Source organism: Sylvia atricapilla, chromosome 2 (genome assembly GCF_009819655.1).
Source record: "Sylvia atricapilla isolate bSylAtr1 chromosome 2, bSylAtr1.pri, whole genome shotgun sequence".
Classification (NCBI taxonomy): Eukaryota; Metazoa; Chordata; class Aves; order Passeriformes; family Sylviidae; genus Sylvia; species Sylvia atricapilla.
Window position 1 is genome coordinate 52,899,056 of NC_089141.1, and position 27,769 is coordinate 52,926,824.

At 40.6% G+C, this 27,769-nt stretch overlaps 1 protein-coding gene across 2 annotated transcripts; it reads right to left on the reverse strand.

The window, feature by feature from the left end:
* Positions 1 to 874: 874 nt before the first annotated feature.
* Positions 875 to 27,431, reverse strand: ITM2B (integral membrane protein 2B). Of its 2 annotated transcripts, none has more exons than XM_066313290.1 (6): positions 27,177 to 27,431; positions 10,394 to 10,522; positions 8,136 to 8,339; positions 6,079 to 6,189; positions 2,778 to 2,928; positions 875 to 1,589 (listed from the first exon to the last, which is right to left on the reverse strand). In XM_066313290.1, exons 1-6 carry the CDS (start codon positions 27,273 to 27,275, stop codon positions 1,501 to 1,503), a joined length of 783 nt encoding a protein of 260 aa, XP_066169387.1. In that variant the 5' UTR covers positions 27,276 to 27,431; the 3' UTR covers positions 875 to 1,500. The 2 variants fall into 2 exon arrangements, with proteins under 2 accessions (XP_066169387.1, XP_066169386.1); XM_066313289.1 differs by having other exon boundaries at positions 8,136 to 8,342; positions 27,177 to 27,429.
* Positions 27,432 to 27,769: the final 338 nt, after the last annotated feature.

The following is a 27,769-nucleotide window of genomic DNA, read 5'->3' on the forward strand; positions in this document are numbered from 1 at the left end:
TATTTAAAAATAGGTTTAAACAGTTTTTTGGGTATTTTTCAAATATGCAATTAGGCTATAAACATTCTTACTTTTCTGATGAATCAATGCTCAAAATTTGGCCAGAAGACAGGTCAGCTCCCATGTCATGGAAGCTCTCAAGTGGATCTAGGAGGAGATTTTCCAGCCTTGTTTTTTCAATGTTACTCCTTTTTTTCTTTTTTTTTTTTTTTTTTTTTTTTTCCTGTCCTGTATTTTTTCTTGCAAACAGCTACAAAGCAGCAAGTACATCTTATTCATCTTACACATCTTATTTTGCACTCTCCCCTAGAAAAGTTGGCATTACAAGGACCCAAATTGTATTAGAAAAAAATAACATCAATCTTGCTTTAAGAATAGCAGTTGTAAGTGTCAATGGCATGATACAAAATGGTACTGGTGATATTTGATCAAGCCCCAGATTACCTGGCAAAGCTCAGTGGCACAGGCTGGCAGGAACATCACGATAGGGAACAAAGGGAATGGCAAAGTCCTGGAGATAGTGAACACTCCTGGCTCTCAGCTGGGTCAGCCTGACTCACGGCACACACTGGATGATGCCCATCATTTGACAAATACTCAGCACAGGGATTTCAGACATTAACAACACATTAGATCAGCTTTGGGTCTCCACTCTGATAATATGTATTGTGGAAATACCAATCCAGAACTTCAGCAAGCAGCACAGTATTGCCCTTAATTGAAAAGGGACAGAAAAGCATGCCTCTGTTCATATTTCATTTCTCAGCCATCTATTCTTTCCTTAGAAACAGCACATCAAGTAAAATGGATTAATTTTAACTGTAGTTCCCTCTTCTTAAAAATAATCCAGTAGTAGCAGAAGAAAACACAAGACTTTTAGACAAACAGGTTTATAAGGTTTATTTTTCATTGCACATACATGGATTATATACAAGTTAGTAACATAAGTTACTTCTTAATTTCCTAAAAGACTGTTACAGCAAACACTTGCCATTTTAAAACATCAAGTCAGAAATCAATCCCAAAAAGGTAAATATGACAATATTTTAAAAACAAAACAAATTGCACTTGGTTAGGAGAATCAAATACAGGTTTGTCTATATGCTGTAACAAACTATATAGCAGTTAATATTACAATTAGAAGTAGCTCTTGCAGTCCATTTGTACATTACTAATTTTTTTCAATTTTACTTATTTAAAAACTGGTGGATATTTCAAAGATTTCTTCTTCTTTCTAGCATTCGAGATCCACATGAAATGCACTAGCAACTAAGTCTTTATACAATTGCTATTCAAATATAAGAACACCACATCTGAAAATAAGGAGGAAACTAAAACGTATTGATTTTACACGTATCATGAGATGAGAAATATGGAAGGTATTCAGCAAGAAAGCCCTGTCCACTACTTACATAAAAGAAGATTTTAAAAAATAATCACTGCACACAATACAAAGGGTGGGGTCATACTGTAAGTCTCCTGTAACAGTACTATTCCTTATTACTGTTCACAGATGAGTGTTTCCATAGCAAACTTGTTCTCAAAGTGCCGGATCTTTCGGCAGTTCATGGCTTCACGTTTCTGGATTCCTGTTGGAATGGTAAAGAACAACAGAGTGTCAAGAGAAGAAGGGCTGAGGTACATCACAGACAGAAGCTTTACCTTCGCTATGATAAGATGTCACCAGAAATCAGAACCACCTCTCTGCAACCCTCCCCTCCAACAAAACACAGACAGGCACACATTCAGACATAGAAAATCAATTAATTGCTGTGCATCTGTAAAAATGCTTGTGGGGACATGACAGAGAGAACAGAAATAGAAAAAACCTCTATACGAAAAAAAAAATAGGAGATTTGTAGTATTTAAACATTATCTTGGAATCAGAGAAAGACAGAATTTATTCAAATTGTAGGCAAACCTGCTTACTGCCAACCTGTGCTCACCATTTATTACTACAGGATAAACATACAGAACTTCTAATTGGATTTTGCTATTAAAACCTTTTCATTTTTAAACATCAATCTAAACTGCTCTGATAAAATGTATTTCTTCTTTGTTTTCCTAAGCAGTCAGGTCTCGCAATATGACAGAAGCAGTTAAACTGCTTTGGTGTGCACTTGCACACCACATGCAGATTACACAACAAGAAGAAGAAATCAAACAACCAAAAAGCAAAAAAGACCAAACTACCAAAAAGCAAATCTGAGTAACATCTGAATGCAAATTTTAAGGCAGTATTTAATAGCCTTTCAAGACTCTTCCAAATCATGTTTTTCAACCATTTTTCCATTAAAAAGTACCAAGCACTACAATTTTCCTGTGAAGACAGCTCTTCACATTTCACTGACAAAAATAGGAAGACATGTAACAATGTATGGATGGCTTTAATAACAGCAAGAACCTGCAATTCTATACTGGGCCTACAAGGCTAAAAAGCTCCTCCTGTATTAAAGATTCTTCTTTGGCTTGGGGTAGGGTGGGTGGTTTAAGGTTCAGGATTGAAGAAGAGCATCAGTGAAAGCCTGAGCTCTAGAAAACACCCATGCACACACACACACACTGACATTTTTTGCCACTCCTAGGTCACTGGAACCTTTTGCACCACAACATGACTTATTTCTACACCTACACAAGAAAATACCAGATTCACTGAGGCCCACAGAGCCAATTAGTGCAACAAGCAAGCCTTGCTTTAATTAGAGTCTTTTCTTTGAACACACTCAGGCATCACTGAAGCTTCTGCCAACACACCAGACTGCGGGAGGAGCGTTTACCTTTCATGGCTTCTTTGCGCTGCAGTTTGTAGGTTTCCTTGCCACGGCAGAGGCGGTAAATAAAGAATCCCAGCTGATCCACATTTTCAATGCGATCAGTAACAATCATCTGCTCATGAATCAAATAGGACTGAGGCAAGTATGTTCCAGCCTGTTGAACAAAAATGTAACAGCTCTGTCAAAAGCCCTCTCTTCCTGGTGTGAGTACATGAGAAATGCTTTGCAATGTTTTTCTTCAACATATCTTCAAATTATTTCAAAATATGTATTATCCACAGACTTTCATTTTAAATGTGCAAACTTCGCTACAGTACAGAAACATGTAACAACTACATTCAAAAATGTCACAGAACTTCCACTGATGCTAACACCCACTGCCCTCCTGCTACAGTAACATCAGCTTTCAGCAAGTTTTTTTTCTTGGGGTACACACTGTCATGGGTCAGTTCTGCACTTATCATCCAAAGTTTTCACTTAATTAATAACAGCCCACCAGATCTCAGTGGGACCAACTCCCAAGCAGGAGTTGGCAGAAACATGATCTACATGGAGGTACCCCCACTGATGGAGCAGGCCAGCTGCAGTACAGTCCAGGTTTTTAGATCACACAAATTTTAGATCACACAACAGGGTTGGGAAGCCTTGAACTTATTCACTGCTCTCAAACCAAAGCCAAGATGAGACTATCTATCCCTGTAAGTTATTATGGTGACTCCCACAATTATTTATGTGGAAAGGTATTACAAAGGCAAAGTGGGACATCAGGTGTTTCAAGGCAATATACTGAAATGGGAGAGCCACGATGACATTGCAAAGGCTTCTCAAGCCCTCTCCAGTGCCTCCAGTATCATTCTGCCACAGATGAAATGATGGAGGAATATGGCTCTGTGCACTGCTCACTGTACATAGCTGAAGATGCACAGACTTAGCTGCCAGCCAGTTTTCTAATACCACCCACTATTAAATAATCATCCATTTCTAAAATACTGAGAAATCCTTTTAAGAATGGTTCTAATTTATAGCAGCAGAAGGCATTCCTTGCTTTTAAAAATAAAATGATCACTTATTGTGAAAACAAATTCAGCTTATGTTGTGAAAGACCTCTGTATTTTTTAGTGACAATAAACAACTTGAAATTTCTGCTGTGAAACAAGATCATCTTTTCAGCTCCAGGGACATGTTGAGAAGCTGATTAAATGCTATTCTTCCCAGTAAAGAAAGGACTGTATAAAATTCACTTTAAATTTTGCACGAATGAATAAACTAGGAATATTTTCTTCAATATATACTATGAGGAAAACAACAGCAACTTTTTTTTCTTTAAGTAACAGCTTAGCAAATATCAGTCTCCCAAATTATTTCACTCATTATTTTGTAATTAAATCTCTGTAAAATACTGTATCTTAAATCTCCTGATCTCTTAAATCTCAGGAGGGAGCCCCAAGGGAGTGCCAGAGCACAGCAACAGTACAGAGCACTGGCAGGGTGGGGAGCGGTGCTGAGGACTTGTTGGGCAGCCTACAAGGACACTCCTGGGCTCACGCCCTCCAAGCCACAGGCCACCTCCAGACCCAGCCTTCTCAGTCCTCTCTGGGTGAGACAGGAAACTCAGTGCAGGAATCTCCTCTGCCCAGTTGCTGCAGGAGCAATTATCCAGTGCTGGGATCCAGCATAGCCACAAACACAGCTTTTGAGCCATCCTGCGCCCTGTGTACAGTTAAAATTAGCCAGTTGGCTCAGCAGCGAGAACAAGGTGGATGAGCAAACATATCTCAGTTTCAGTTTTGCTTCCCAAAGAAACAAAGGAGGTCTTTCATGTCTGCACACTGAAGCAAACTTGTATCAATATACAGAAAGGTGGATCTTCTGGCTAAAATTATGGTGTTTCTTAAACACCAGAACAGCCCAGAGCTCCTCCATTTTCATAAAATGCTCCCTCTGCATGTATTCAGAGCTCATTTTGAAACTAGTACATCAATTTTTTTTTTTTTTTTTTTTTTTTTTTTTTTTTTGCTGGTGCAACCAGTGTGACTGCAGGACAGTATTTACTCACTTTGTGTATCTGCAGCATAGTTTTCCAAATTCCAGTTACAAAATGTTTAGCCTGATCTTCTGCGACATCAAATGCCCACAGCTTTTTGTTAATACAATGAGAATTAAACAGATGTCTCATAAAATTAGGGCACCCACTGTTGGGGACAATGATCCAAACTGTTTGCTTTTGCACAGATTTTCAGTTAAATGCGTGATGCCTGGTTATCCTCTTACTTGTAAACCAAGCATATTTGATTCAGTGCTAATGACAAACTAGGAAATTAACAGATTTTAATAGTGAAAATTGTGTGAGCCAAAAATGGAAAGAAAACAGCACAGATGAAGTTAAAAAAAATGGGGTCACTGAGTTTTACAGACATCACACCATCCTTATATACAGGAAATGAAAGTGTGGTTAAATAGTCAAGTCTCAAAATAGGAAGCAAAAAAGTAGCAAAGGACTTACTTGTGGTAACTCTTCACATGAAATTTATTTATACATACAAACCACTCAGAAATGGTTAAAATGGTTCCTAGAGTCCTAATTCCAAAGCCTTTTTTTAAAGATGCAAACCCAAAGATGATGCAACTGTTCTAAAGTTACAAAAGCCCAGTAAAATATTAAAACACTCTCCCCAAATCTTAGACACATTTCATCAGCTCTCTTCCCCACTGGCCTGTTTTGCTGTTCTGTGAAGAAACCAGAAGGCCAGAACCCAAGGTAAATACTACTTAAATCTGCAGTTGAAAGCATATATTATGTAAAGAGCACAGCAGATACAACACATCTCATGTGCATCACCTTCAAGCCACTGGATCAAAGTGGGGGGCCCCTAGGGATCAACATCTTAAAAAATACCTCTGTTATAAGGATTTCCCAGTCTTATCTACTTCATTCCTCTCAGCTAACCAGTCTTAGTCCAGTGCACACATGCTTCATAGAAACTGTAGTTATAATGCATCATAAATTAAAAAGCTCACAGACTACTATCAAGGAGTCCAGCTACACCACATTTACATGGTTTTGTCAGCCAAATTTATGGCACTCAAGAAAATCAGATTTTTTTGCCTTCCTCTGAATTTATGATTCCTTCACAATTTTAGACCATTGTCTAAGTAGGTTATAAACTTCTTTTCTCTTTGCAAAGACCTCTAGCAATCATGTGCCTTGTGTGAATCTCAGAGTTCTGCAGAAGGGAAAAAAAAATAAGCCAAAACTTCTACTTGTTTCTGTCTTAAGAACAAATTACTTGTGATTTAATCATACCTTGATATTGATGAGCAGCTCCAGGAAATTTTTTGGTGGCATAACAACTGAAGTGTTCAGAGGAATCACATAGCACTTATCCAGGCTAAGGTCAAGATAGGCAGTGAGTCTCTGTTGAGAAAACATTTATTCTAATCAAAATAACAAGAAGATCAAAAAACTGTCAGACATCGCTGAACTGCTATTGCCTTGTGCTGTTATTCAGATTATTCTTTTGTTCACTGTAAAGTCTGTCCAACAAACTCCTATCTCAGAGCAAGTAAATGCACAAACAAAGGGCAGCCTTGATGAGAGTTTATATTTTTGACAGGGATTTGGGCAAGGCAGCAGGCAACGAGGAGCTCAAATGCACTAAGCAAGGAAATGACAAAGGTGAACCTGAGCTGTTATGGAAACAAGGACAGCCTTCATTTTTGCCTAGTGCCTTAACTGTGAAACAAAAGGGCAAAAACCTGGCTCTAATCTTCATGCTTTTATAATTTGTTATAGTCTAAAGAGGAAATGCTGCTGTAAGAACAAAACACAGAAGGAAAAAAATATTACTACAGATAATGCAACAAAAGTAGTTTTAGGTTTAAGAATACTACTGACTTGCAAGGTTAATGATTATTCATAGCTGAATTATTATCTTTATACAGTACCTGAACTGCAGTATTTGCCATCATTTGATAAAAAGCTAAGGGAATTACCCTGATGAATCCTGTAGCTCTGTTCACTGAGCTGTGTTTTACTGCACCTGTTCTTGCTAAAGAAGACATTATCTCTAGCTGCTGAAAGCTCTGAGGCTGTGTATGTATGTAAAATACATACACAAGACCCCAGTAGTCAAAATAATGCCAGGACAGCAATCATCAGTGCAGCTAATCTCATTATATGGAGCAAGTGCTGTACCTACAGCAAATGACCCTTGCACTGACTTTTAGAGCAAAGCCTTTAACTTATTAAATCAGAAAGTAAATTTCCAATATCATATCATTCTTACTTGCTTCTTAGATGCTGCTTTTTTTTTCATTTTCTAGTCTTCCCTCTTTAGAGTCTTCTAACTCTTAACAGAAGCTCCCTAAATATATTCTGAAAATTATTTAAATTACATAGCTTGAACAAGCAATGTTTTCCTCCAAATCTGGCTATGAATATTTGATAGATAGCACTTTAAACTCTGAAGTTTGCATAAAAAAATAGGACACTTCCCTATTCTTTTTCAGCTTAGCTTAAAAAAAGCTGTTCAACGAAGTCTTCAAATGCTCACAGAGATTTAGCTTCCTGAAAACCAGCTGTACAACATTTCATCACCATCAGACAGCTCCATCCATGCTGATACAGAAAAGGAAGGGTTTTAATTGTTTTACAGCTGCTCTTAACACTGAGAGCTGTAGGCCTGTCAACTGCCTTAACAGAAATTTGTTACCATGATTCCTATCAACCAAGGTTATTTCTCAAAAAAAATGAAGACAGCTTTGAAAACCCTAGTTCAGTGCTTCTACGAATTGTTGCAGCCTGTGGTGCACAAAGAAATTAAACTTAGGCTTCCTGTGGCATCTGGAAAATGAGCTGTCTTACATGGTCCTTCCCCTTCTGTTGCCGCTTTGGGGGTTTGAGCCATGCTAGGAGAGCACTTCAGGGAGTGCTTGAACACACCCAGTGACATCAGATGCAATCAGCCCCTCCAAGCTGATGTCAAAGCTACCTCAGCCCTTTCCAAATTTCCCTCGGCACCACAGCAGTTGGTCAAATTCTGGCCCAGTGGACTCAGCAGAGCAAGAACAGTGTTCTCTTTACTTTCTCATACTAAGGAGAGCAAACAGATCCAAGATTTTTCCCTTTCTAAAAACACAACTGTAGTTGCGGTTTACACACTACCTGACGATGTCGTGCTGTACTTTATGCCCAGTTAATAACTGCTTGCAGCCTGCTGCTGCTCAAAACATTTCTGCTGCCTCCTCCACCCCTCTGCTTTCCCCCAGCATAATAAATAAGGAGTATATTTATCAGGATGACCGAGGGGGAACATTCTTCAAGTTTTAAATGCTTTCAACTTCTTCACACATATTTCTTACCCGGTGGAAGTCGTGGACAATATCAGCAGGATCACTATCAGCAAATTCAGGGACTGGCACACTGATAAACTCAACATCTTCCTCCTCCAGGATCTGAATGTTTTCCTCAATTGTGTGGTAGCGAGCACTCTGAGCCTCTGCCCCAGGCTCAGGTAGACTTAAGCCATCTTCAATGTACTTTATTCCACAGAAATACACGCCACCCTGCTAAAAATAGTTAACAACCCAGCAACAAAAAGATCAGTAATGTAAGAAGTTTAAAATTAATATTCTCAGAGCACTGAAGAGAAGAAAAACTTGTCAGACTAAATGGAACTTTTGCCTTTATTTTGATTCGTACACCAAAGCAGGAGCCAGTTGCTATCTACAACAGGACCATGGCTAAAACCACAATCACACTCAATCCAGAGGGAGTTCGTCCCTCGAACTGAAGGAAAACAGGTCCCACAGGCAGGTTCTTCAAATCCAGTCTTCCATATATTTTTAGAAAGAAAATGACGTTCCTACATCTATATGCATGCATATTATTATTATTATTATTAAATTATGATCTGTCATCGTAACTGATTTAAAACTGGTCATCCAGATTACCTTTAAAAAGCAAGTCTAACTCTATAAATTTGGTCCTGTTTGCAGCAGAGGGTTGGACTAGATTACGTCAAGACCTTCCTTCCAACCTCCATTATTCTGTGAAGTTGTTTAGTTTCACAAGACTTCAAGAGTCTGGAAAGTCAGTTTCTAAAATAATTTTTGAACAGTTTTAAGAGACAAAAAGTAGAAAGAGAAATTGAAATAACTAATGTCCTTTTGCCACAGTACACATGGCAGGGTACCTAAGCGAAGTGTAAAATACAGTTCTGAGTCACAGTACCAAATTTACACTCCAGATAGTTTTAGAAATATAGAACTCTGCATATGCACATGCCAATTTAAAGTTTTACATTGAAAACGTGTCTTCAGTGCAACGTCAGCTCAATTCCTCAATGTTTCCTTTCATGCAGATCTGACTCATAAACAAGTAGCACAGGTTTGAATTAAATGGCACTTTCAGTTTCATCTCGCTGGCAGATGAAAGGTGGAGCGCCCAGTGCTAAGCACGGGTGAAATGTGTATGAGAAATGCAACTGGCCTTCAGCTCCTCAGCTCGTTAATCCACCCACCGGGATAAGCTGTGCTGTTTAAGCATCGTCGTTTGCAACACTACTGCTCCCCTGTAAATTTGGTTAATGTGATCGCCGAATAGACCTCAAACTGCAAGTTCAGCTAGAATTTCTCAAGTTTAATCACTTGGCTTTCCAGATTAGCAGTTACTAAAATGAGGGAAAAGCAACAGTCCAGCTATCAGGGACAAGAACATGAATTTTTACCTTATAATTAGGTGCACTATCCAGTGGGCTAGAGAGATTCATGTTTTGCTTACCCTCTCCCTTTCTGGCTCCATGATCTTGCAACCCCAGCAATTTCTGAAGCAGGGAGGGTGTGCTCGCACCACCTGGGCAACAGCCCAGCACATCCAGCACTGTCCAGTGACATTTCCCCCCAGGGGGAGACAATATTTAACTCACATCTCCCATATTTCAGGTAAATGCTCCATTTCCTTGGCACTGCTGCGTTCACAGAGCTCCTCTTGCAGCAGTGCCATTTGTTAAAAGACTGAAAATACATTTTGTTAGAGGTCTAATCTTGTCAGTGTGGATTAGACTTGACAGAGCATGTTTAAACCACACTGACTGTGCTTTTCCCAAGTCCCCTGCAGGGCCCATGTTTCTTATCCATGTGGAGGCTAGAGAAGCGGAGAGTCACTGCGCTGATTTTACAAGCAGTCCCTTTCCTGTACATTAGCAGTGCCTCATGTTAGGAAACCTGGGATCAAACAAGGAGGCTTTCAAGGGGTTAATCCACCACCAGTATTTGGCACAGCAGAAGAGAAAAGAGAGCAGATAAAAATCTAGGACACCACTGGAGTTCCTAAACCCAAGTCCTATTTAGATACAGTCTTTTCTCTGCAAAGTGAGGTTTTCAAAAGCGTTGCTGTCTTTTATTTGCCAGCTTCACTTCTGCTCTCCTCTGCTGACAGGTAACTCCAGAGAAGGCAAAACTGTGGCCTTTAGAAAACACTAAGTTTTGGAAAGAAAAAATAGTCTACTTTCTTTGATTTAGTTTGTTCCTCCTCTTCTAAATGTAACAGAAAAAGAACAGTCTGTTGCTCCTCTTCCCACAGAGAAAAACAGCCTTCTCATAACGAATATGTGACTTACCTGGAATGCAAAATATTTGTAGAGATAGGCACCACCCAGGAACACACCAGCCAGCATAAAGGCCAATCCAAAGCACATGCACCAGCACCAGGCCCTTCTCTGTCCAACAGGCACAGCCTCCTCAGGGTCCTGCAAGGCATCAGAGAGGGACCTTCAACACACTGCTCCCAGGGCATGTCAGAGAGCAGATACTTCAGACCCAGCAAATACAAACAGTGAATCCACCAGAAAAGGCTGTATGCACTTTAGCATAAGTGTTTAGAAAATTCCCATATTTGGTAAAATTTAAAACAAGTCTATTTAAGTTGAGGTTTAGTAAAACTTGTACTTTTAATGCCATCATCACTGACTAAAGAGTAGACTTTAAAGAAGAGTATAACAAAACCTCCTGAGATACCTAATACACAGTGAGCCACCTCCTAAGTTGCAGACAGAAAAATATGCATTCTCAGGCAACTTCTACGCAACAAGAGCAGAGTGAGGAAGTGAACTCATAAAGGTCAGATTCTTTTTTACCTTAGTATATGCAATATAAGAAGCCGAAGAACCAACAGAAGATCAAGGGTAGTAAGAGCAGCAAAATATATCCTTTCTTGTTCTATTCCATCAGAACAAAACAGCCTTTACCACAGCTTGGCTGGCAGAATAGCAAGGGTGGGAATGAAAAAATTATGAAGATGCTTTGTAAGTTGTTGTTAAGGGAGCTTTCTACTCTAAGTTTGCCATGGCTCTATCTGCTGTTCATGTAATACTGAAGGAATGACAGGATGTTTCCCCTGTAGGGCATTAGTTTGCATAACCATGCAGTCCCCACAGGCATCCTAAGCAACAAACTGCTGCTTGCAAAATCTTTCCTCTATCAGTCACATTACAATGCTCTTTCCTTCCCCAAGTGTTTGCATAACTCACACACAAAGTGAAAAAGAAAAAAGAAAAAAAGAAGAAAAGAAAAAAAATTAAAAAATACAACTTGGAGCTACCCTGTTCCAAGCCAGGAGAATCCTGGGGAAACATCTGAATTCAGATAAATACAAAGAAATTCATTACCCCTTTGCAACCACAAAACAAGAACACAGAGTGACGACCAGGGCAAAATCATTATGACTGAATGAACAAAAAACCACCAAACCAGAAAACTGAGGAAGAAAGAGCAGGACTGAAGCCCTTGAGAAGGCTTTGACAACCTTCTGTTGTTCTGAATAGTTGCTAGTCAATGTTCTGCCTGATGTGTTGTCTTTTTGCTGCATTTGCTAATTAGGATGATACCCCACTTGAACAAAGGTGTTGGTATAGTACCCAGCTGCCTTGGCCCAGTCGGGAAGGAATTCCCCTTATTTGGCTGAAGCAAGTCTGACATCAAATGGAAAGGGGACTCTCCCTGTAAATGGTGAGAGAAAGTGGTACTTCCTGGGAATGACTCAGCCATTCCAGAGATGGGTAAGAAGCATTTTGGAGGGACTTACTTCTTCTCACTAATTATAGAGGGAAATTCCTTGGTTAACGAAGTAGATACCTAATTCATATGCAGCTAAAATCAAGTGATGTGAAACCCACCTTTACAGTACACTGCCATTACCTTTCATACAGAAGCGGCAATGCAGCTTCTTTGCCAGACAACAGCTGACAAAATCTGATTCAGAAATATTTAGAGTCAAACAGAAGATATTTCATGTATTTTACTTTACTTTACCTTGCTAAATACCACAGTAAATCAGATTGTGAAATCTCCATCTTTGGAGGTTTTCAAGACTCAGCTAGAGAGAGCCATGGCTAATCTTGCTTTGGCAACCATCCTGTTTCTAAAGGGAGGCTGCAGCAGATGACTTCCAGAGGCCCCTTCAAACCAACATTTCTGGGATACATTACAAGGCAAAGTGAAATCAGCAAAATAACATTTTCTGTGGACTGAAAAGACACAATTTAAAGACAAGAAACAACTTTTTAACATTTTTGGAATGCCAATTATTTAATGAATTCAGTGTAAAAAATGACAGGATTACTAGCTGCCTGATTTTTAACCTGGCTCTTTGCAAAGACTGAGAATAGGACATAATACCCATGCTAATCTAATTAACTCTCAGGTCAGGTTGAGAGTCACTGTGGATTCTTCTATAAATCATCTCAATTATAAATCTAAACCAGGTAAACCAAGGATTTTTATTTTTATGTTGCCCTGTATCATTAGGTAACTGTTTCCCTAGATATTTCAAAGCACACAGGACATCTGATTGAAACTTTTTATAATAGTTGTCACTTAAACCATTACAAGTTAATGCCAGAAAAAGGAATAGCAAATTGCCTTTGAGATACAATATCAAAATATTCCCTAGTGAAGAATATAAACAGTATCTTTATTCTTTCCTAGTGCTGCATTCATCCCCCACATCTTTTTAACTTCAATCAGAATTACCCACTAGTGGAGTAACTAATTGCCTCTTCCATCTTTTAAATTATTTTGTATGTCCAGAAAGACTAAGAAAACATGCATCTAGGAAATGATGAGGAAGGCATACAGAGTATGAACACCTACCTGGAAATGGGGGTTAATGTCAGATCAACTTTCCACAAAAATAATCAGGAAAAAAGAAACTAACTTTTACACTTTTACCATGCTAGGAAGGAACCTGAAGGACAAGTTCATCAGTATTCCACCTTAAATAATTTTGCTTTGATATATGAGATGACAGATGTAAACAACAGGTTTAATACAACTCTTATAAACTTCTAACTCTTATAAACTCTTATAAAGGCTACCATTATTATTTCTGAAGGTGTCCCTTGTGATGGCACAAGCTGTTTCATATTTGTAGTTGCCTACCATTGATTTGTCCCCAGCCTACCAAAAACAGCCCACCAAACTAAGAGCAAGGGTTCAAGCTCAGTTTAAGGCTCCTGCTTAGGAGAATGAATAAAAGCACAGCACCTTAGCACAGGCAGAACCTAAAACTGACAACACTGAAAAGACTTTATGCTATTGAAAGAGAACAAAGAATTGACTTCCTAGCCTGAAAACTAGGTATACTACCAAGCAATTTAAAACCAGCTTAAATTAAAATATTTTAAATGACTTACTGAAGCCAAATTATATATGTAGCTGGCCCATGGCTAAGCTCTCTGAGCTTTTGTACTGTTGCCATGACAGCTTAGTTTGGGCTCTATTGACCCAAAAGAATAATTTGTCCCTTGCTATATAAATCTGACCCTCTGCACTGCAAGAGAAGAAAGTGCAATGGATGCTCACTGTCCTTCCAGGTGACTCATGTTCTGAAAAAAACCCCATTAACTGAAAGCAGATCCCCACTAAGAGGGACAGTGCTGAATTAGCACTTCTCTCCTCATGGTTACAACAGCACTTTGCTCCCCAGCAGCAGTGCTGACTTCTGAAGCCAGAGCACGACATGAGACTGCAGCCTCAATGACTAATTTTTCTCTAGGCCAGCTTTCCACTGCCAGAGGTATCTCACAAAAGAAAGCATCATGTACTTGAGGTGAAGATGCACCTTTAAAAATACGCCTCTCTACTTCCGTAATAAATAATCATTACTGTCCTGGTTGGTCCCTTTCATTCTTCTCTTCTGCTTCATCCCTGCTCCATGTACTTCCAACTCCCTTGTGAATCTTCAGCCTTAACATGACGGCACAAAATTCATCTCTGATACAAAATGCCTTAGGAGGAACTGGACGCAGGCCCAAAACTGGCTTGTTTCCCTTGACGAGCTGATTGTTCTAATTGGAAAACATTTGATTAGCCTATTTCCCATGGATAAGACATGAAACAGAAGCATCTCTCTGCCACTTGTACACTAAATCCTACAGTGTTGAAATTAAATGGTTCAAAACTTTCCAACCCGAATTGCTTCCAGCTCTGCAGTAACAATTTTCCTTTCAGACAGAAAACAAATATTAAATTCTCTATTATTTGAGACTAGCAATATTCAAATCTAGAGTCTTCTCACAAAGAAGTGACAAGATGACTGCAGTTTTCAGAATAGGTCCCTTCATTGGTGACCACAACTCTGAGTGTCAAGCTGTTCTCTGCCTTCTTACTAAAACCATTAAACACTTCTGAGATGGGCACATGATACCACAAAGTACCAGAATGCCTCTCAACTACACACAGACCTTCACAATAACATCTTTATGACAATTAGCATTAACTGTTCTGCAGTACAAAAAAAAAAAAAAAAAAAAAAAAAAAAAAAAAAAGTTAACAACCCCATAAACCTGCAAACACTAGCAGTTATTAATGACTAGTGGCCATATATTCTCTTGCTCTTTTCAGTTCAATTTTAATGCTATCTATTTTTTTTAAATAAATGCTGAATTTTAGAATGGCTAAATTCATGTTTGGGGTAATATCACAAATGTATTCTACAAAGCTCCAGTACTGAGCCACAAATGTGTACAATTAGACTTGATAATTACTTAGATTTTTCCCCTTGTGGCTTTTTGTATATAGTGGAATATAATTGCTTTAAAATTACAAAAGTAAAGCAGTCTATAAACTTACAAGGCATATGTCTAGTTCACATTAAAATCAGTGAGAAGATTATCAGACCTTGTTCCTTTGCAGAAATTAAGGACACATCTATCTAAACCAGATATGACAGACAACATGCTATGACAAGTCCAGAATACTGTATGACTGCTGGACAGCTATGCAAAAGATAATGTCCCAAATTTAAAAATAGGTATGATAGCAATAAAAATAATTTTGGGAGGGGGAAATGTCTTTTGGAATCAACAGTCTTTGATCCACAGAGAAACCAGATGCAGAACATAACTGAGTATTACAAACATTACTAAAAATGTCTGCAGCATAATACACAAAACATCTATAATTATGCATGTGAGAATAACATCAAATACATATACACAAACACATATATAAAAGCTTACAGTTAATGTGGGTAGAACTGGCTGGAGGCTGTTTAGAACAGTTTTTCCTCTAAGGTCCTCTGTGTGCCACTTAGCTCACATGGATGGACAGAACACAGTGGGCCAGACTGAGTTTCCTGAAGGCAAATATTGACCAACTGCAGCTTTAATTAGTGGAATGGGAAGAAGAGAAGTTAATGACTCCCTAGAAGTGTTTTTTAATGAGAGAGGCTAAAAAGTCTTTAAATAAAATACTGACCAATGGCTGTATAAACTCAATTCTGTTGGTCAGTCTCGCCTGCTCTGACTTGTAAATCTGACATCTATAGAAAATCCTCACAAAAGAAAGTCAATTTAAAATGAACTTAATTTAGAAAGAGCTCTGCATTCCTTCGATGGTATTCCTGCCTGAAGACTGCTCCAAGCCTGGTATTCTATTTATTACTTGTTGCAGATGGGAAATTAAGGCAGGCTTTTGCAAGACTCCTCACTTGGCAGATGCTGCGAATCTGGAATGCGATCATACTGATCTGTCTCTAAAACAGCAATTTTATGCCTACTAATAAAATTAAATTTAAAGTTTAAGTACAATCATCTTTTAACTTGCTAGTGGGAAAAAAACACTCTATATACAATAGATGCTTCAGAGGTTTCTTGCTTGTCCAGAAAACAAGCTATGGCTGTTTATATGCTGTTGATATCTAAACATTGCAACCCATCAGTGCCAGCACTGCCAGTTCTTCTGTCACGATGGACAGGGACTTGTCCACCTGACCAAAGGCTCTCTGCCTAAAGAACAACATGAAAACACGACATTAGTTGTGCTGCTGTTTGCAGTAGTCATGTAACCTGAATAACAAAGGAGAGTAATCAATAAGAATTATCTGTTAGGCAGCTGTTACTATTAACCTCTTGTATTTCTTCTATCTCTATATGGTCTTTGAAATAGTATTGTAAATACAAAATCTTTTAGACAGCACTAATCAAAAGGAAGATGAAACTAAATTCCAGGAGCTTTACAAGTTCAAAGTCCAAGGTTGTTTTAATTGGTTGAATGTTATCTTTGCCGAAATAATGGGGGAGTTTTAATAAAACGTAAGGTGTCTATCAAATGACTCATTTCATTGTTCAAACATTGTAACTATAACAGAATAAAAACATCAGTATAAGCAGCCAACTCAAGATCATCTTAAAAGGGGAATGTGTGCTGGTGGGTAGGAAGGTATCTGCAGCTGCATGTATTGGGAGAAACAGAGGTGAAGAGAGAACAAAAATTGGAAAACAGGCAAGAGTAGGGGAGCAGGAAATAAAACTCAGAAACATGTTGGAACATGAAGAGTTCAAATTTTCTGCAGGAAAAAAAAGGAAAATTACAACTGTAAAGTGAATGTTAAGGACAGGAATCAGCAGTTCATCCACAGCTATGTGATAGAGGGACAACAAAACATGCATGTCTTAAAGAGTAATCCAGCAACTCCTAACCAACATGAGTAATCCTGATTTACCTAAACACTGCCTTCATTTCTGAGATAAGAGACTGCAAAACCTGCTGGCAGTCAACAATTAAAGAGGATGGGTAAAGAAGAAAAAAGCCTGTAACTATTCAAACTGCTGTTTTGGTTAAATTTTGGAGTAGCACTAAGATGAGTCATTGTTAGCTTTGGTCTTACGTGGACTAGAAAGTGACACGGTACTTAAATGGCCTGAAAGTTGTTTTTTTAGACCAGGCAGACCTTTTTTTTCAGGTGATTCACCTGCACTTTTGGCGATATCCTTGTCCTAGGCTGTCTACAGCAGGTGTACAACTAACCACACAGTGTGTTTGACTGTTTTCTTCAAACTTCAGACTTCCCCAGATTGCTCTTCTTCTCTGTCCAGTTTCAAGATCTACCAACTTCCTTCTCTGGCCACTTATCCCATTATGTCTATGTCCCCTGTATCTTCCCCACCCACAGCAGAGTTCTCCGGTATCTGCCACGTGCAGAGTAACTGGGCACACCTTATTTCCCTTTCCTCCCTTCACCACTGCCCCAAGATAAACCATTCATCATCACGCTCTGGTGAAGAGGAGCTGAGCTATGACCACAGAGCTGCTCTGGACTTTAACCTGCCACATTAACCAACACAGCACTCCTGTGCCTCTTGGCCTGCGTTTGCACTGCACTCAGGGAAAGGACTGCCCTCCTGGGTCTTTTTCTGTACACATATTAGCACCAGAGCATCCTCATACCATCTTATACTCCTACTATACGAGTAGAGGACACGAGGAAACACCTCTTTTACTGCATGACCCTAAACACCGGCACAGCCTGCCCAGGGAGGTTGTGGAGTCTTCCATCCTTGGAGATACTCAGAAGCTGACTGGAGGTGACCCCAAGTAACCAGCTGCAGGTGGTGCTGCTAGAGCAGGGGAGTTGGCTCAGACGAGCTCCAGTGCCAGCCATTCTGTGATACACATCTACACACTAATATTATACAGAGTGAGGATTAACCTACAACTCTAACCACTAGCTTCCTTAAAAGGGGAAAAAAAATCAAACTTTGAGGAGTGCTGGGTCTGTGCTAGACAAGTAATAAAGCTCCACATATTCTTTACTTCCTTTGGAGTTTTATGATTCTTCTGCCTTCTCCCCACTTTCTGCCATGAAAACTTCAACCAAACCTACATTTGGAAAATGTCTTGCTTCTAAATGTCTGGATGCTCGGGGTGGAAATTAGGTTTATTTAGAAAATATAGTAATGTTGCTGAATTGATCTATACATTTTCATAAACTGGAATGACGGAAATTTGTTCTGCATTCCACACTTAAGTTTTCTCACATACTTAAAGAGAAGTTTTCTGGTGCAAGTTTGCAAGTCATAGACTAAAACATGCAGGTGGAAAGCTTGCACAGATATCTGGCAAGAGGAATTATTTTTTTAAGCAAAATCCCCCAAACCTAAGAAGTCATATGGGACATTCTTCAGAATGCATTTCGCTTTCAGAAGACAAAACCATCACACCCTTTACAGATATATCATACTAAACATGGCATTTCATCAAACTGCCCATTTTTGAAAAATGCTTCATTTTTAAACATTGCCAAAATAAACTCTTTACCCACCTGAATTTTTGACTTACAACTGACTTACATTCTACCACACATACAAAAACCACACTAAATCAATCTATAACTTCAATGAAGTATTTCTTTCATCTTTATCCTGAATTAGATCAGTGTTGAAAACAGGAACTTAGAAGGCTCCTATTCCACTTAAAATGGATCAATACTAAACTATCTCTTTGACCTTGGTTGTTCCAGTCTCTTTTTCTCCCTTACCCCACTCGCTTCTCATATTTGAATTTTTTTTTCCCTACGATTGCCCGATTCTCAGACACCAGTATGATGGAACGCTATGTGAATTTAACCTAGATTTCTCTCAAGGCTATTTTCCCAAGTGGTGTTGGCTCTTTCACCCAAGAGAGCTCATTAGCATGCACATATGCACCACTGAGCCTCGGAATTTAATAACTCTATTCCCAGTTCAGCCACAGATGGTATGTCATCTCGAGCAAGTTACAAAGACTGTGTCTCAGTTTCTCTCGAAAGTAGAATCCAGCATCACAAAACCCACTTGTGATGCCTGTAGTCCTGCTTCAAAGGAGGGCAGATTCTGAAGCCCGTCTAGATTGCTCAGGGCTCTTGACCAGTCAAGGTTTGAAAACCGCTAAGACTGACACTTCAAAGCTTCTCTGGGTAATTTCCTCAGCAGCATTCAGTTCTCCTCAAGACTGAAAAATATTTTGCTTCTATCAGTTAGAAGCTCTCCTTTTTAAATTTATGACACCAGGCTCTGAGAGGCTGCTGTGAAGTCCTCCTTCCAGCAGTTTCGTCTTTGGGTTGAACAAGCCCCAGTCCCTTGGCCACTCCTCATGCTGGAGGGCATAACCTCCAGCCTCTGACTGTTGTGGTGGCCCCTGCTGGACTCACACCAGTTTACTGCTGTCTTTTTTTTGGATCAGAGAGCTCTCAACCTTCAGTGATGCCAGTGACCAGCTGACCAGCCACCAGAAGCCCTGGGTCTTCTTCAAGCAGAGCAGCTTCCCAGCCAAGAGGTGCCCTGTGTATCCTGATGGCTGGGATGAGTCTGCTCCTGGTGTAAGACTTGGCATTTGCTATTTCTGAAACTCATGAGATTTTGGCCAGCCCATTACTGCAACCTGTTGAGGCTTTTGTGAATGTCAGCCCTGTCCTCAAACACACACACTCTGCTAATACATGTATTAGTGATTTGGAATGCATAGTACCTGTAGAGCAAGCACAGTTCTCTGAGTGGAAACCATTCTAATATGCAAATACAAGATAGCATTTAATTGCAGCAGTTATGAATATCAGCACAGGAGAGCTGACCCTGGAAGGCTGACATTTAATTACGCCCTCTTTACAGACAAAACTATTGTAACAAACTAAAGGGCTTCAGTGCAATTAGACTATTCAAAGCCTTAAGTGGAGCACACACTCCACTGCCCAGCACCTGGTGGCATCACACCCTGCAGGATCACAGACCTGGCCAGTGTTCAAACACCTCACCAAGAGCTTCCTAAAACTGCAAACCTTAGGCAAGACAACTCACTGCAACTGTGCAGCAGCCTCAGAGAGCCGTGTTTGGCCCCACACCCTGCAAAGGCTGCTGCATTTTCAATCGTGTAAATGCAAGGGTTTTCTATTTCTGTGTAGGCTTTATCTTTTAAAATAAATAAATACACAAACAGGCCTTAGTGATTCAGCAACTATGTGAGATCCACCCAAGATCACTGACCCCTCCCAGTTATGATATCTCCAGTGTTCTCTTTTTTCAGTCATTCCACCATCTCATTCCACCCAGGAAAACAGCAGAAAGCTGCCATCAAAGCAGAAGTTTGGTGAAACCTAGGAAAAGACAACTATAAATTAACCAAGGACTTGCATTCGAGGAACTCTACTCTTAAAATGCCTGTGGGTTTTATTTTTATGTGTGTGTATATATATATATGAAATTATATGTATTGCATACTTAATAATATATAAACTTTAGAAAAATACTTGTGTACACACACAAACACTGACACTACAAGGACAAACAAGATACCAATTTATTTTTTCCAGGATCTCTATAATAACTGTTGGGCAAATATGACTTTGGCATTTTGTCATGATGAATTTTGTACAGCTGTTGCACACAAGACCCTTGTTTGTAGATGACACATGGATCACTCAGGAAGGACTTAGTGCTTTTCTGTATGTTTGTTATATGTTTGTTATGGCCCAAACCCTACCTAGGTCACATGATGTCGGCCACAAAACCATTTCTGACTTCCTTGCAGAGCTCAATCTTATTAATTATCTCATTTCTTTGGTTTACCACATCTGTAAAATTAGGACAGATATCTGAATTTTATAAATTAGCATGCCTTTCATCTGTAGATTCAAAGTAATTTCCACTGAGGATAAAAAGCACTACATAAATAGTAAGAAAATGAATGTTGTATTATTCATACAGATCAGGAGACTAAAAGCAGATAATGTTAACCTTTGTCAAACACAGCATAAGGGGAGGATGGGGAGAAAAAAATTGGGGGGAAAAAAAAGGAATGTGCAATAAGTAACAAAACACATAATTTGTTACCCCAGCTGTAGTTACTTTTTATAAATGTCATAATGGTTTTGAAAGTACAGAATAAAGAACATTTAAAATTATTAGGACGTAAAAATGCAGTATTTGCTTTTGAAGGTATTTCCTGAGAATCACAGAGAAGACTTTTTTTTTTAATGAAGAGCTATCTGATGCCTGTAGCTACTGGCTACCGGATAGAAAATACATATAAAGCTGACAAATATTCCAAAATCACAACTGCACAACAGTTAACTGAAAATATTACTGTAGGTAAGTACGTTTACCATTCTTACATACTCCCCCAAAAGACTATTAGCATCAACACTTACTAAAACGCTGATAAGAAAAAAAAAAAAAGGAAAAAACTACACAAATAACAAAGAAAATAGATTTGAAAATAGAAAATAGTCTATAAAAACACAACTGCTAGGTTACATTTGCAACTGCAAACATTTCATTAAAATACTTAACAGAAGAAAAATGTATATACACATTATATTTTGAAATTAAGCTTTTCTTGAAATAGTGTTCACATGTTGGATTAAATATTCATAATAATGGAATGAGTCGAAACCATTTCCCTTGGAAATACTGCTGATTCCAAGAAAATTTTCTCTCAAATGATTTTCACAGGAAAGCTCAGCATTTCATTTTGATCCACATCTTCAGAAATTAACTAATTTAACTTGATCTTTCACTTTGAACAGAACTTCCATTTCAACAGCCTCTTTTTAAGTGGTGTTCTTCATACTACTATGCAATGTTAATATCTAAACTAGTTTCTTGAAGCTTATCAAAAACAGTATTTCAGCTCAGAAAGACAGGAGGGAACATAAGAGAAGCACTTCTGGGATTTACTATGAAGATACATTACAGTGCAGGATAGTTCTTCTAGATAGTGCACTAAATAAAGCATCATCTAATTACAGACTTTTCCATATGATGATATTAAGGGGAAAAAAAAAGTTCACCAAATACATTTCTGGGGCAAGAGGTCTCAGCCAAGTGACAGTTTGGGAATCTGAAGAGAAACTATTTAGAACTGCAGAAATTATTCACACTGTCTCTCTCGTTATCCTTGCACTGAGTTCACATGAGCTGTATGGTACAGCCATCAGGCTCTTGCTCAGACAGCCAAAAACGTGAACGATACAAACAACTGACAAAGCAGTTATAACAAAGGTCTGGCAGAATGCATCCTGTTTGAAATATTAAATATCATTCTTCTGGGAAATGGCTGTGTTTCTCAACCAAACCTTTGCATTTGTTATTCAGGTCAGGAAGTTATGAGAGACAGAAAAGGAAGTGAGATACAGAGCACTGACAGAACTCCTCTGTCCCGCAGGTTCCTGCCCCTTGCTGGGGGATGACACAAACTCCTGAGACCACATTCTGAACTTTGCAATTTCAAATCCCTAAACTCATTTAAAAATAGCAAGAGATTGTCAGAGAAGCACCACCAACTTTTAGAGATCTTGGTTTTTTAGTATTCTCTCAGTTGCTGGCAGGCTTTATGGAATAGTCTTAGGAGCCAAAAGTCTCAAGACTGCAGTTACCTTATTTTCAGGAAGCTGCACTACTTAACCAGTAGCACAAATTCATAATGTAAAAGCATGCAGGGGAAGGTATCAGCCACAAGGCTTCTTTTCTTAGAAGTCCCTCATTAACAACACAAATTTTGTTCAGCAGAACTGAATTTACTCTAATTTATATTTTTGGGTACCCATAAAATCAAATAAAGTAACAGAACGAACTCTTTGTGCCTGAAACTGGAGGGTTCTCATCTATGGTTTGGTGGATTTTCATTAAAATTTTAGCAACATCTGGGAGAAGGGAGAAAGAATTCACTTTGTTGGGATTTTTTACTTCTGGTCCTCTTTTAAATAATCATGTCTTAATCTCCACAATGTTTTGACAGATAGCAGAAGCTGGTTGGTTTAATGACCTAGTTGCATCACAGAAAATAGAGGAAAATACAAAGACTGCTCTTTCCCCAATGGCATCTGGGGAATATAGAAACTTGGCTGGAGAAAGCCTATAAAGGGAATATGGAAACTCCTGAAAGAAAAAAATAGACATGAAAAACAAAGCAATCCTAAACCACCCAGGTACAGAGACATTCCATAAATTGGGAAAACCTGCTTTTCTGACAGCAAAATAATAAGCAAATGACTATTTGTTAGTGGACAGAGTAACTTTTATATATATATATATATATATACACACATATGTTTGTAAAGTTAATGCCTTTATTTCAGAAACATTTAACACAAACTACACAAAATCTGAGGGATTTTCTACAAAGCAAAATAGTGCTCACTAGTTGTTGCTCAACAGTATTGCCTAGGTGGATCCCCATGTTAAAAATGTCTATTTTAGTATGCTTTAGGCAAGATTACGCCAAAGTGAAAAAAAGGTTAATTTTAAAGGTCAGAGTAATAATATTTTTATAAGGAATAAATACAAAAAGCTGCTGCTTTTAAAATTCTAAACATTTACACTTTCACACGGAACTCTCTGCACACGCAGTTATCCAATGGTCAGCCACAATACATCTGTGTGAATCCACAGGCTCTGTGCACAAAGCTGGATGTGGTAAAGATGCACTGTGTTGAGCACCCCAAAAAGAAAAAAGTAGTTTTAGAAGGTTTCCATTGAACCTGGCAGAAGGGAGCAACAGCCCCAGTCAATGACAGCATGAGGACTTTTGGGAGGGCTTAATCTACTGAATAGTCTTTATAAAATGTCTGAAGACTTCAGCTATGCTCAGAACCATCTTTGGCTCTCCAAAGATCTATTGTAGAGAGAAATGTTAAAATGCCACACATTGTTTGTTTGTTGGGAAACTGGGTCATAAAACACCCTATTGTAAAGACAATGAGCAAAATGGAAAATGAAATGTGGCCTAAGACCCTTCACTAGGAGTACTCTGTATTTTGGCCAAGAATTATGGCATAGAAATACCATCCTGACAACAGAAACAGAGTTGTAATGGCTGCCTACAATAATTACGGAGACACTTTCACTACATGCCATAATACTGAGCAGTGATTTATGCAGAGACAGGATTAGCACTCTAGATTTTTCAACTCCTTTTTAAGTAACATACTCCAAAGCATAAGATCACTGCCTTCTGCAAAACCTTTTTTTTAAGACATTGTTTCCGTGACACATCCCCTACTCTTCTTGCCTCTTCCTGTCTTACCTTCCCTGATTAATTTCCGATTAGCATCGGCATAAGAGGTTACTGGGCAAACTTTGGCAAGATCAGAGTACTTCTATCGTCACCATATTTTAGTTGCAAATACTCTTTGCTAAGTCCTTGGAAGATTATGTTATTTGAGAGTAATCCTGCAGTGGCAGTCTTCAAGGCACTGTGCTGCGAAAAGCAGCAGAACGAGACTGTCAAAGAATTAGCCCAAAAGCTCATTCCATGAATTTCTATTTTCTCGACATTTTAGAGGATTTGGCTTTATTCATTAATCTCAAATAGTTTACTAATATCTCTAGCTCAAATATTTTTAAGTTCTTGGTCATAAAATTATGATAGTGCAACTCTGTTGATCCTCTTCTTAGGCTTTTCCCCTTACTTCAGTTGAGAATGCCTCCCAGGACTTTGTTCATAAAAGAATGCTTCATAAAATGTTGTAATATTTTTCATGTTTACACTTGTGATCCAGATCTATTTATTTTCCTACGGAAACAATGTAGAAGGGAAATGTTTCATATATGCTATTTCGGAGATGTGACCTTTTTCAGTCTACCAGAATTCTTTCTGCCAATATACATTCCCAGACTGCCTTCAAACCTCACTTGAAGCTAAGGGTTTTCCAGCACCAACGTGATATGAACAATGCATTTGTCAGACGTGGTTTATTTTTTCCCCTTTCCTCCAAAGAGCTGGATAGGCAATAGAAGTGGTGGAAGGGCGGGGAAGATCTGTTTCTAACGCAGTTGTATTCGAGAGGGCAAAGTTCAAAGAGTGGATCCTGCACTTGCCTTAAAGGTATCAAGTTTTACAAAGACCCTCAGTTCCTTTTCACCTACCCTCCCCACCCCAAGATCTGAGAATAAGCTCCCAGACTTAAAGAATCACAATAACTCTAGAGCTACATTTCTGGCTTTGTTTGTTTCACAACTGTTAATCCTGCATGGACTGCACAGCCTGTTCTACAAAAACTACAGACAACACTACTCTACCAGATCTGCTTTTACTGATGCTCTAAAACACAAAAGCTCACAAAAAAAGCTTACTCAAGAGAATTTTGCACACTGTTAGGTGCAGGTCTGCAGTTCTGCAGACAAAAGATAGAAATGTGTCAAGGAGAATCTCAAAGACTCTTCCCTCAAGAGCGCCCATTTGTTTTTGGAATTTTCATCTGTACTGAGCATCCCCTCCTAGCAAGCTATTTTAGGAGTTCAGGCATGTTCATCCCCTGACAGCAGTGCAAGAACTTTTAAGTAGCTACTGTGAAATCAGACTGCCTTTTGACCTGGTTAATAAGTATTTACAAGTCTCATTTCTAGGCAAGGAAAGCAAAATTAAGGCAGATCTGATATGTCATCCTCATCTGCTAGAATTTACAGCTCCACATTAAGGAAATCATAGTCAAATGTCATGCTTCCGTCAGTATCTGGACAGGGTCAGGAGGATTTGTTCCCCAGTGTACAATTAGCCAGATGTATTTTGTTTGTTTAGCAGCAGAAAAACAAGCCCAATTTGGTAGGCTATCTGGAAACAAGTATCATCCAGGGAAGCTCTGGATTCCAAGGTAATAAGAAAAACCCATTTTCTGGAACATGTAGTGTGTGTCTTGCTTATGTCCTTTGTGTCAAACTGACCACCAAACCTGGGATCAGGAAGGAATGCTACAGCCTAATCTGGGCCCCGTGACGCCACTACTTCCTAGAGAATAGCACTCCTCTAGGAACACAGAGCACCTAATGGATTTCCCATAATTGCAGGCAATACTGTCTCATCTGTTGTGGCGAACTGTTCTAGAGACTTGAACACCCTGATCAGAGTTTTATGTGAAAGTGCAGTATGCTCAGTAGAAAAGTGAAATCTAACCACTTGCTATATCAGGGAGATGTTACTAGAAGCACTTTCTGGTTCCCCTCGGCTGTGAAATGACAGTGGATTCTGCAGGTGAAGAACCTGGCCCCATCAAAATCACAGCAAAACCCACATCAGGGCACAACTTCATGGTACAAACATAAACCCTTCTCTGAGGCAGAAATTCATGACAAAGATTTAGGAAATTAATAAACACTAAGACTTTTGAAAAGCCAATCTGGTAATTCAGAGGCTTGATGGACAAGACACTGTGAAAGCAAATGAAAACAGCAAGATACTGTTTACGTGCAGCTGGTCGTTTCTCAAGTTTTCATTCTCCTTTGAAAGAGCTTAGAGCAAATTAGACTACACTCCGAATTAAAAACTGGTTTTGATTACGGGAGCATAGAAATTTCAACGAAACCCCTTTATATTCTAGGCAGTTTTGCACTTCAAAAACTTTAAAAGCCGCTGGTGTTGCTGTTTGCAGAGGGGAGGCGACAGCAGCGCCTGGAGTTTGGGTGCTGTTTTGGGGCGGGGGGGGGGAGGCAGCTCTTTGTTCCTTTATTTAAGGCAGCCCAAGTTCCGAGGCGAAGTTCTCCGCACCACACGACCACCAGGCTCTGCGAACGCGCCGCGGCACAGCGCGGCCGGAGCCCAACTTCACCCTCCGAGCGCTGCCTTGCCCTGGCGCATCCGGGCTCCGGGAGCCCGGCAGCAGCGGCCGGGCCCCGCCGGGCGGGCTGGCAGCGGGGGAACAGCAGGCAGACCCGCCCTCCGGGCACACACCGGCCCCCAGCGCCGGCCCAGCGCAGCCCCGGGCTGCGGGCGCACAGCCGGCCCTCAGAGCCGAGGGGGCCGCGGTCCGCGCGCTATGGCGGCCAACAAAACAAAACAAAACCCCAACAAAAACCGCACAAACAGAAAAACGGAACCGCCACAGAGATTCCCGGAGTCGGGAGAAGCGGAGCCGAGAAGCTCGTTCCCTGTCAGCCATTTTAGAAGCGTGAGGCGATGGGGCGGCGGGGCGCACCGCTGCGCAGCCTTCCCCCGGCCGCCCGCGGGCCGCCGCCGCGGGCAAGGGGCGTACAAAGCCCGGCAGCGGCCCCGCCGCGCTCCCCTCCCGGCGCGGCCCCGCCGAGCGCAGCGGGGCACAGCGCAGCGCCCGGCGCCGCCGGGCCAGCCCCGGAGGGTCGGTCCCCCCGCCGCCCTCACCTTGGCGTCCGGCGGCAGGATCAGCACCTGGCTGTTCTCCTCCTCCTTCTTCGCCGCCTCCTTCTGCGCCAACGCGGAGTTGAACGACACCTTCACCATGGCCGGTCCTCAGCGCCCCGTACGCAGGAGAACGAGGACGAGAAACAGCCCGGACCGGCGGAGCTTCGCCGGCTGTCCTCTACCTTGCCACCCCCCCGCTGCCGCTCCGCTGTGGCTGCCACCCCCGACCCCTTGTCAGGCGGCTGAGGAGGAGGAGGAGAGCAGGAGGAGGAGGAGGCGGTGCCTGACAGGGCGGGCGGAAAGAGGGGAGGTGGTGGCCGCCGGGCCTCGCCCTCCGCCCACTGCCCGGCGCGGCGGGGCGGGGGGCTGTGGCCGGGCGGGTCAAAGCCCTGGCCTGGCTGGGCGAGGCGCCGCCGCTCGGTCGCCGCCCGGGCGGTATCGCCGTGTCCTCGGGGCACAGAGACCACAGAGACCCTCGGCGGCCCGTCCCCCCCAGCCCCGGGCTTGGCTCCTGCGCATGGAGGAGTCCAGGGCTGGCGCGCTGCTGGCGCTGCGCTCCCCGGGGGCACGGCTGGCACAAGCAGTTCGGCTCT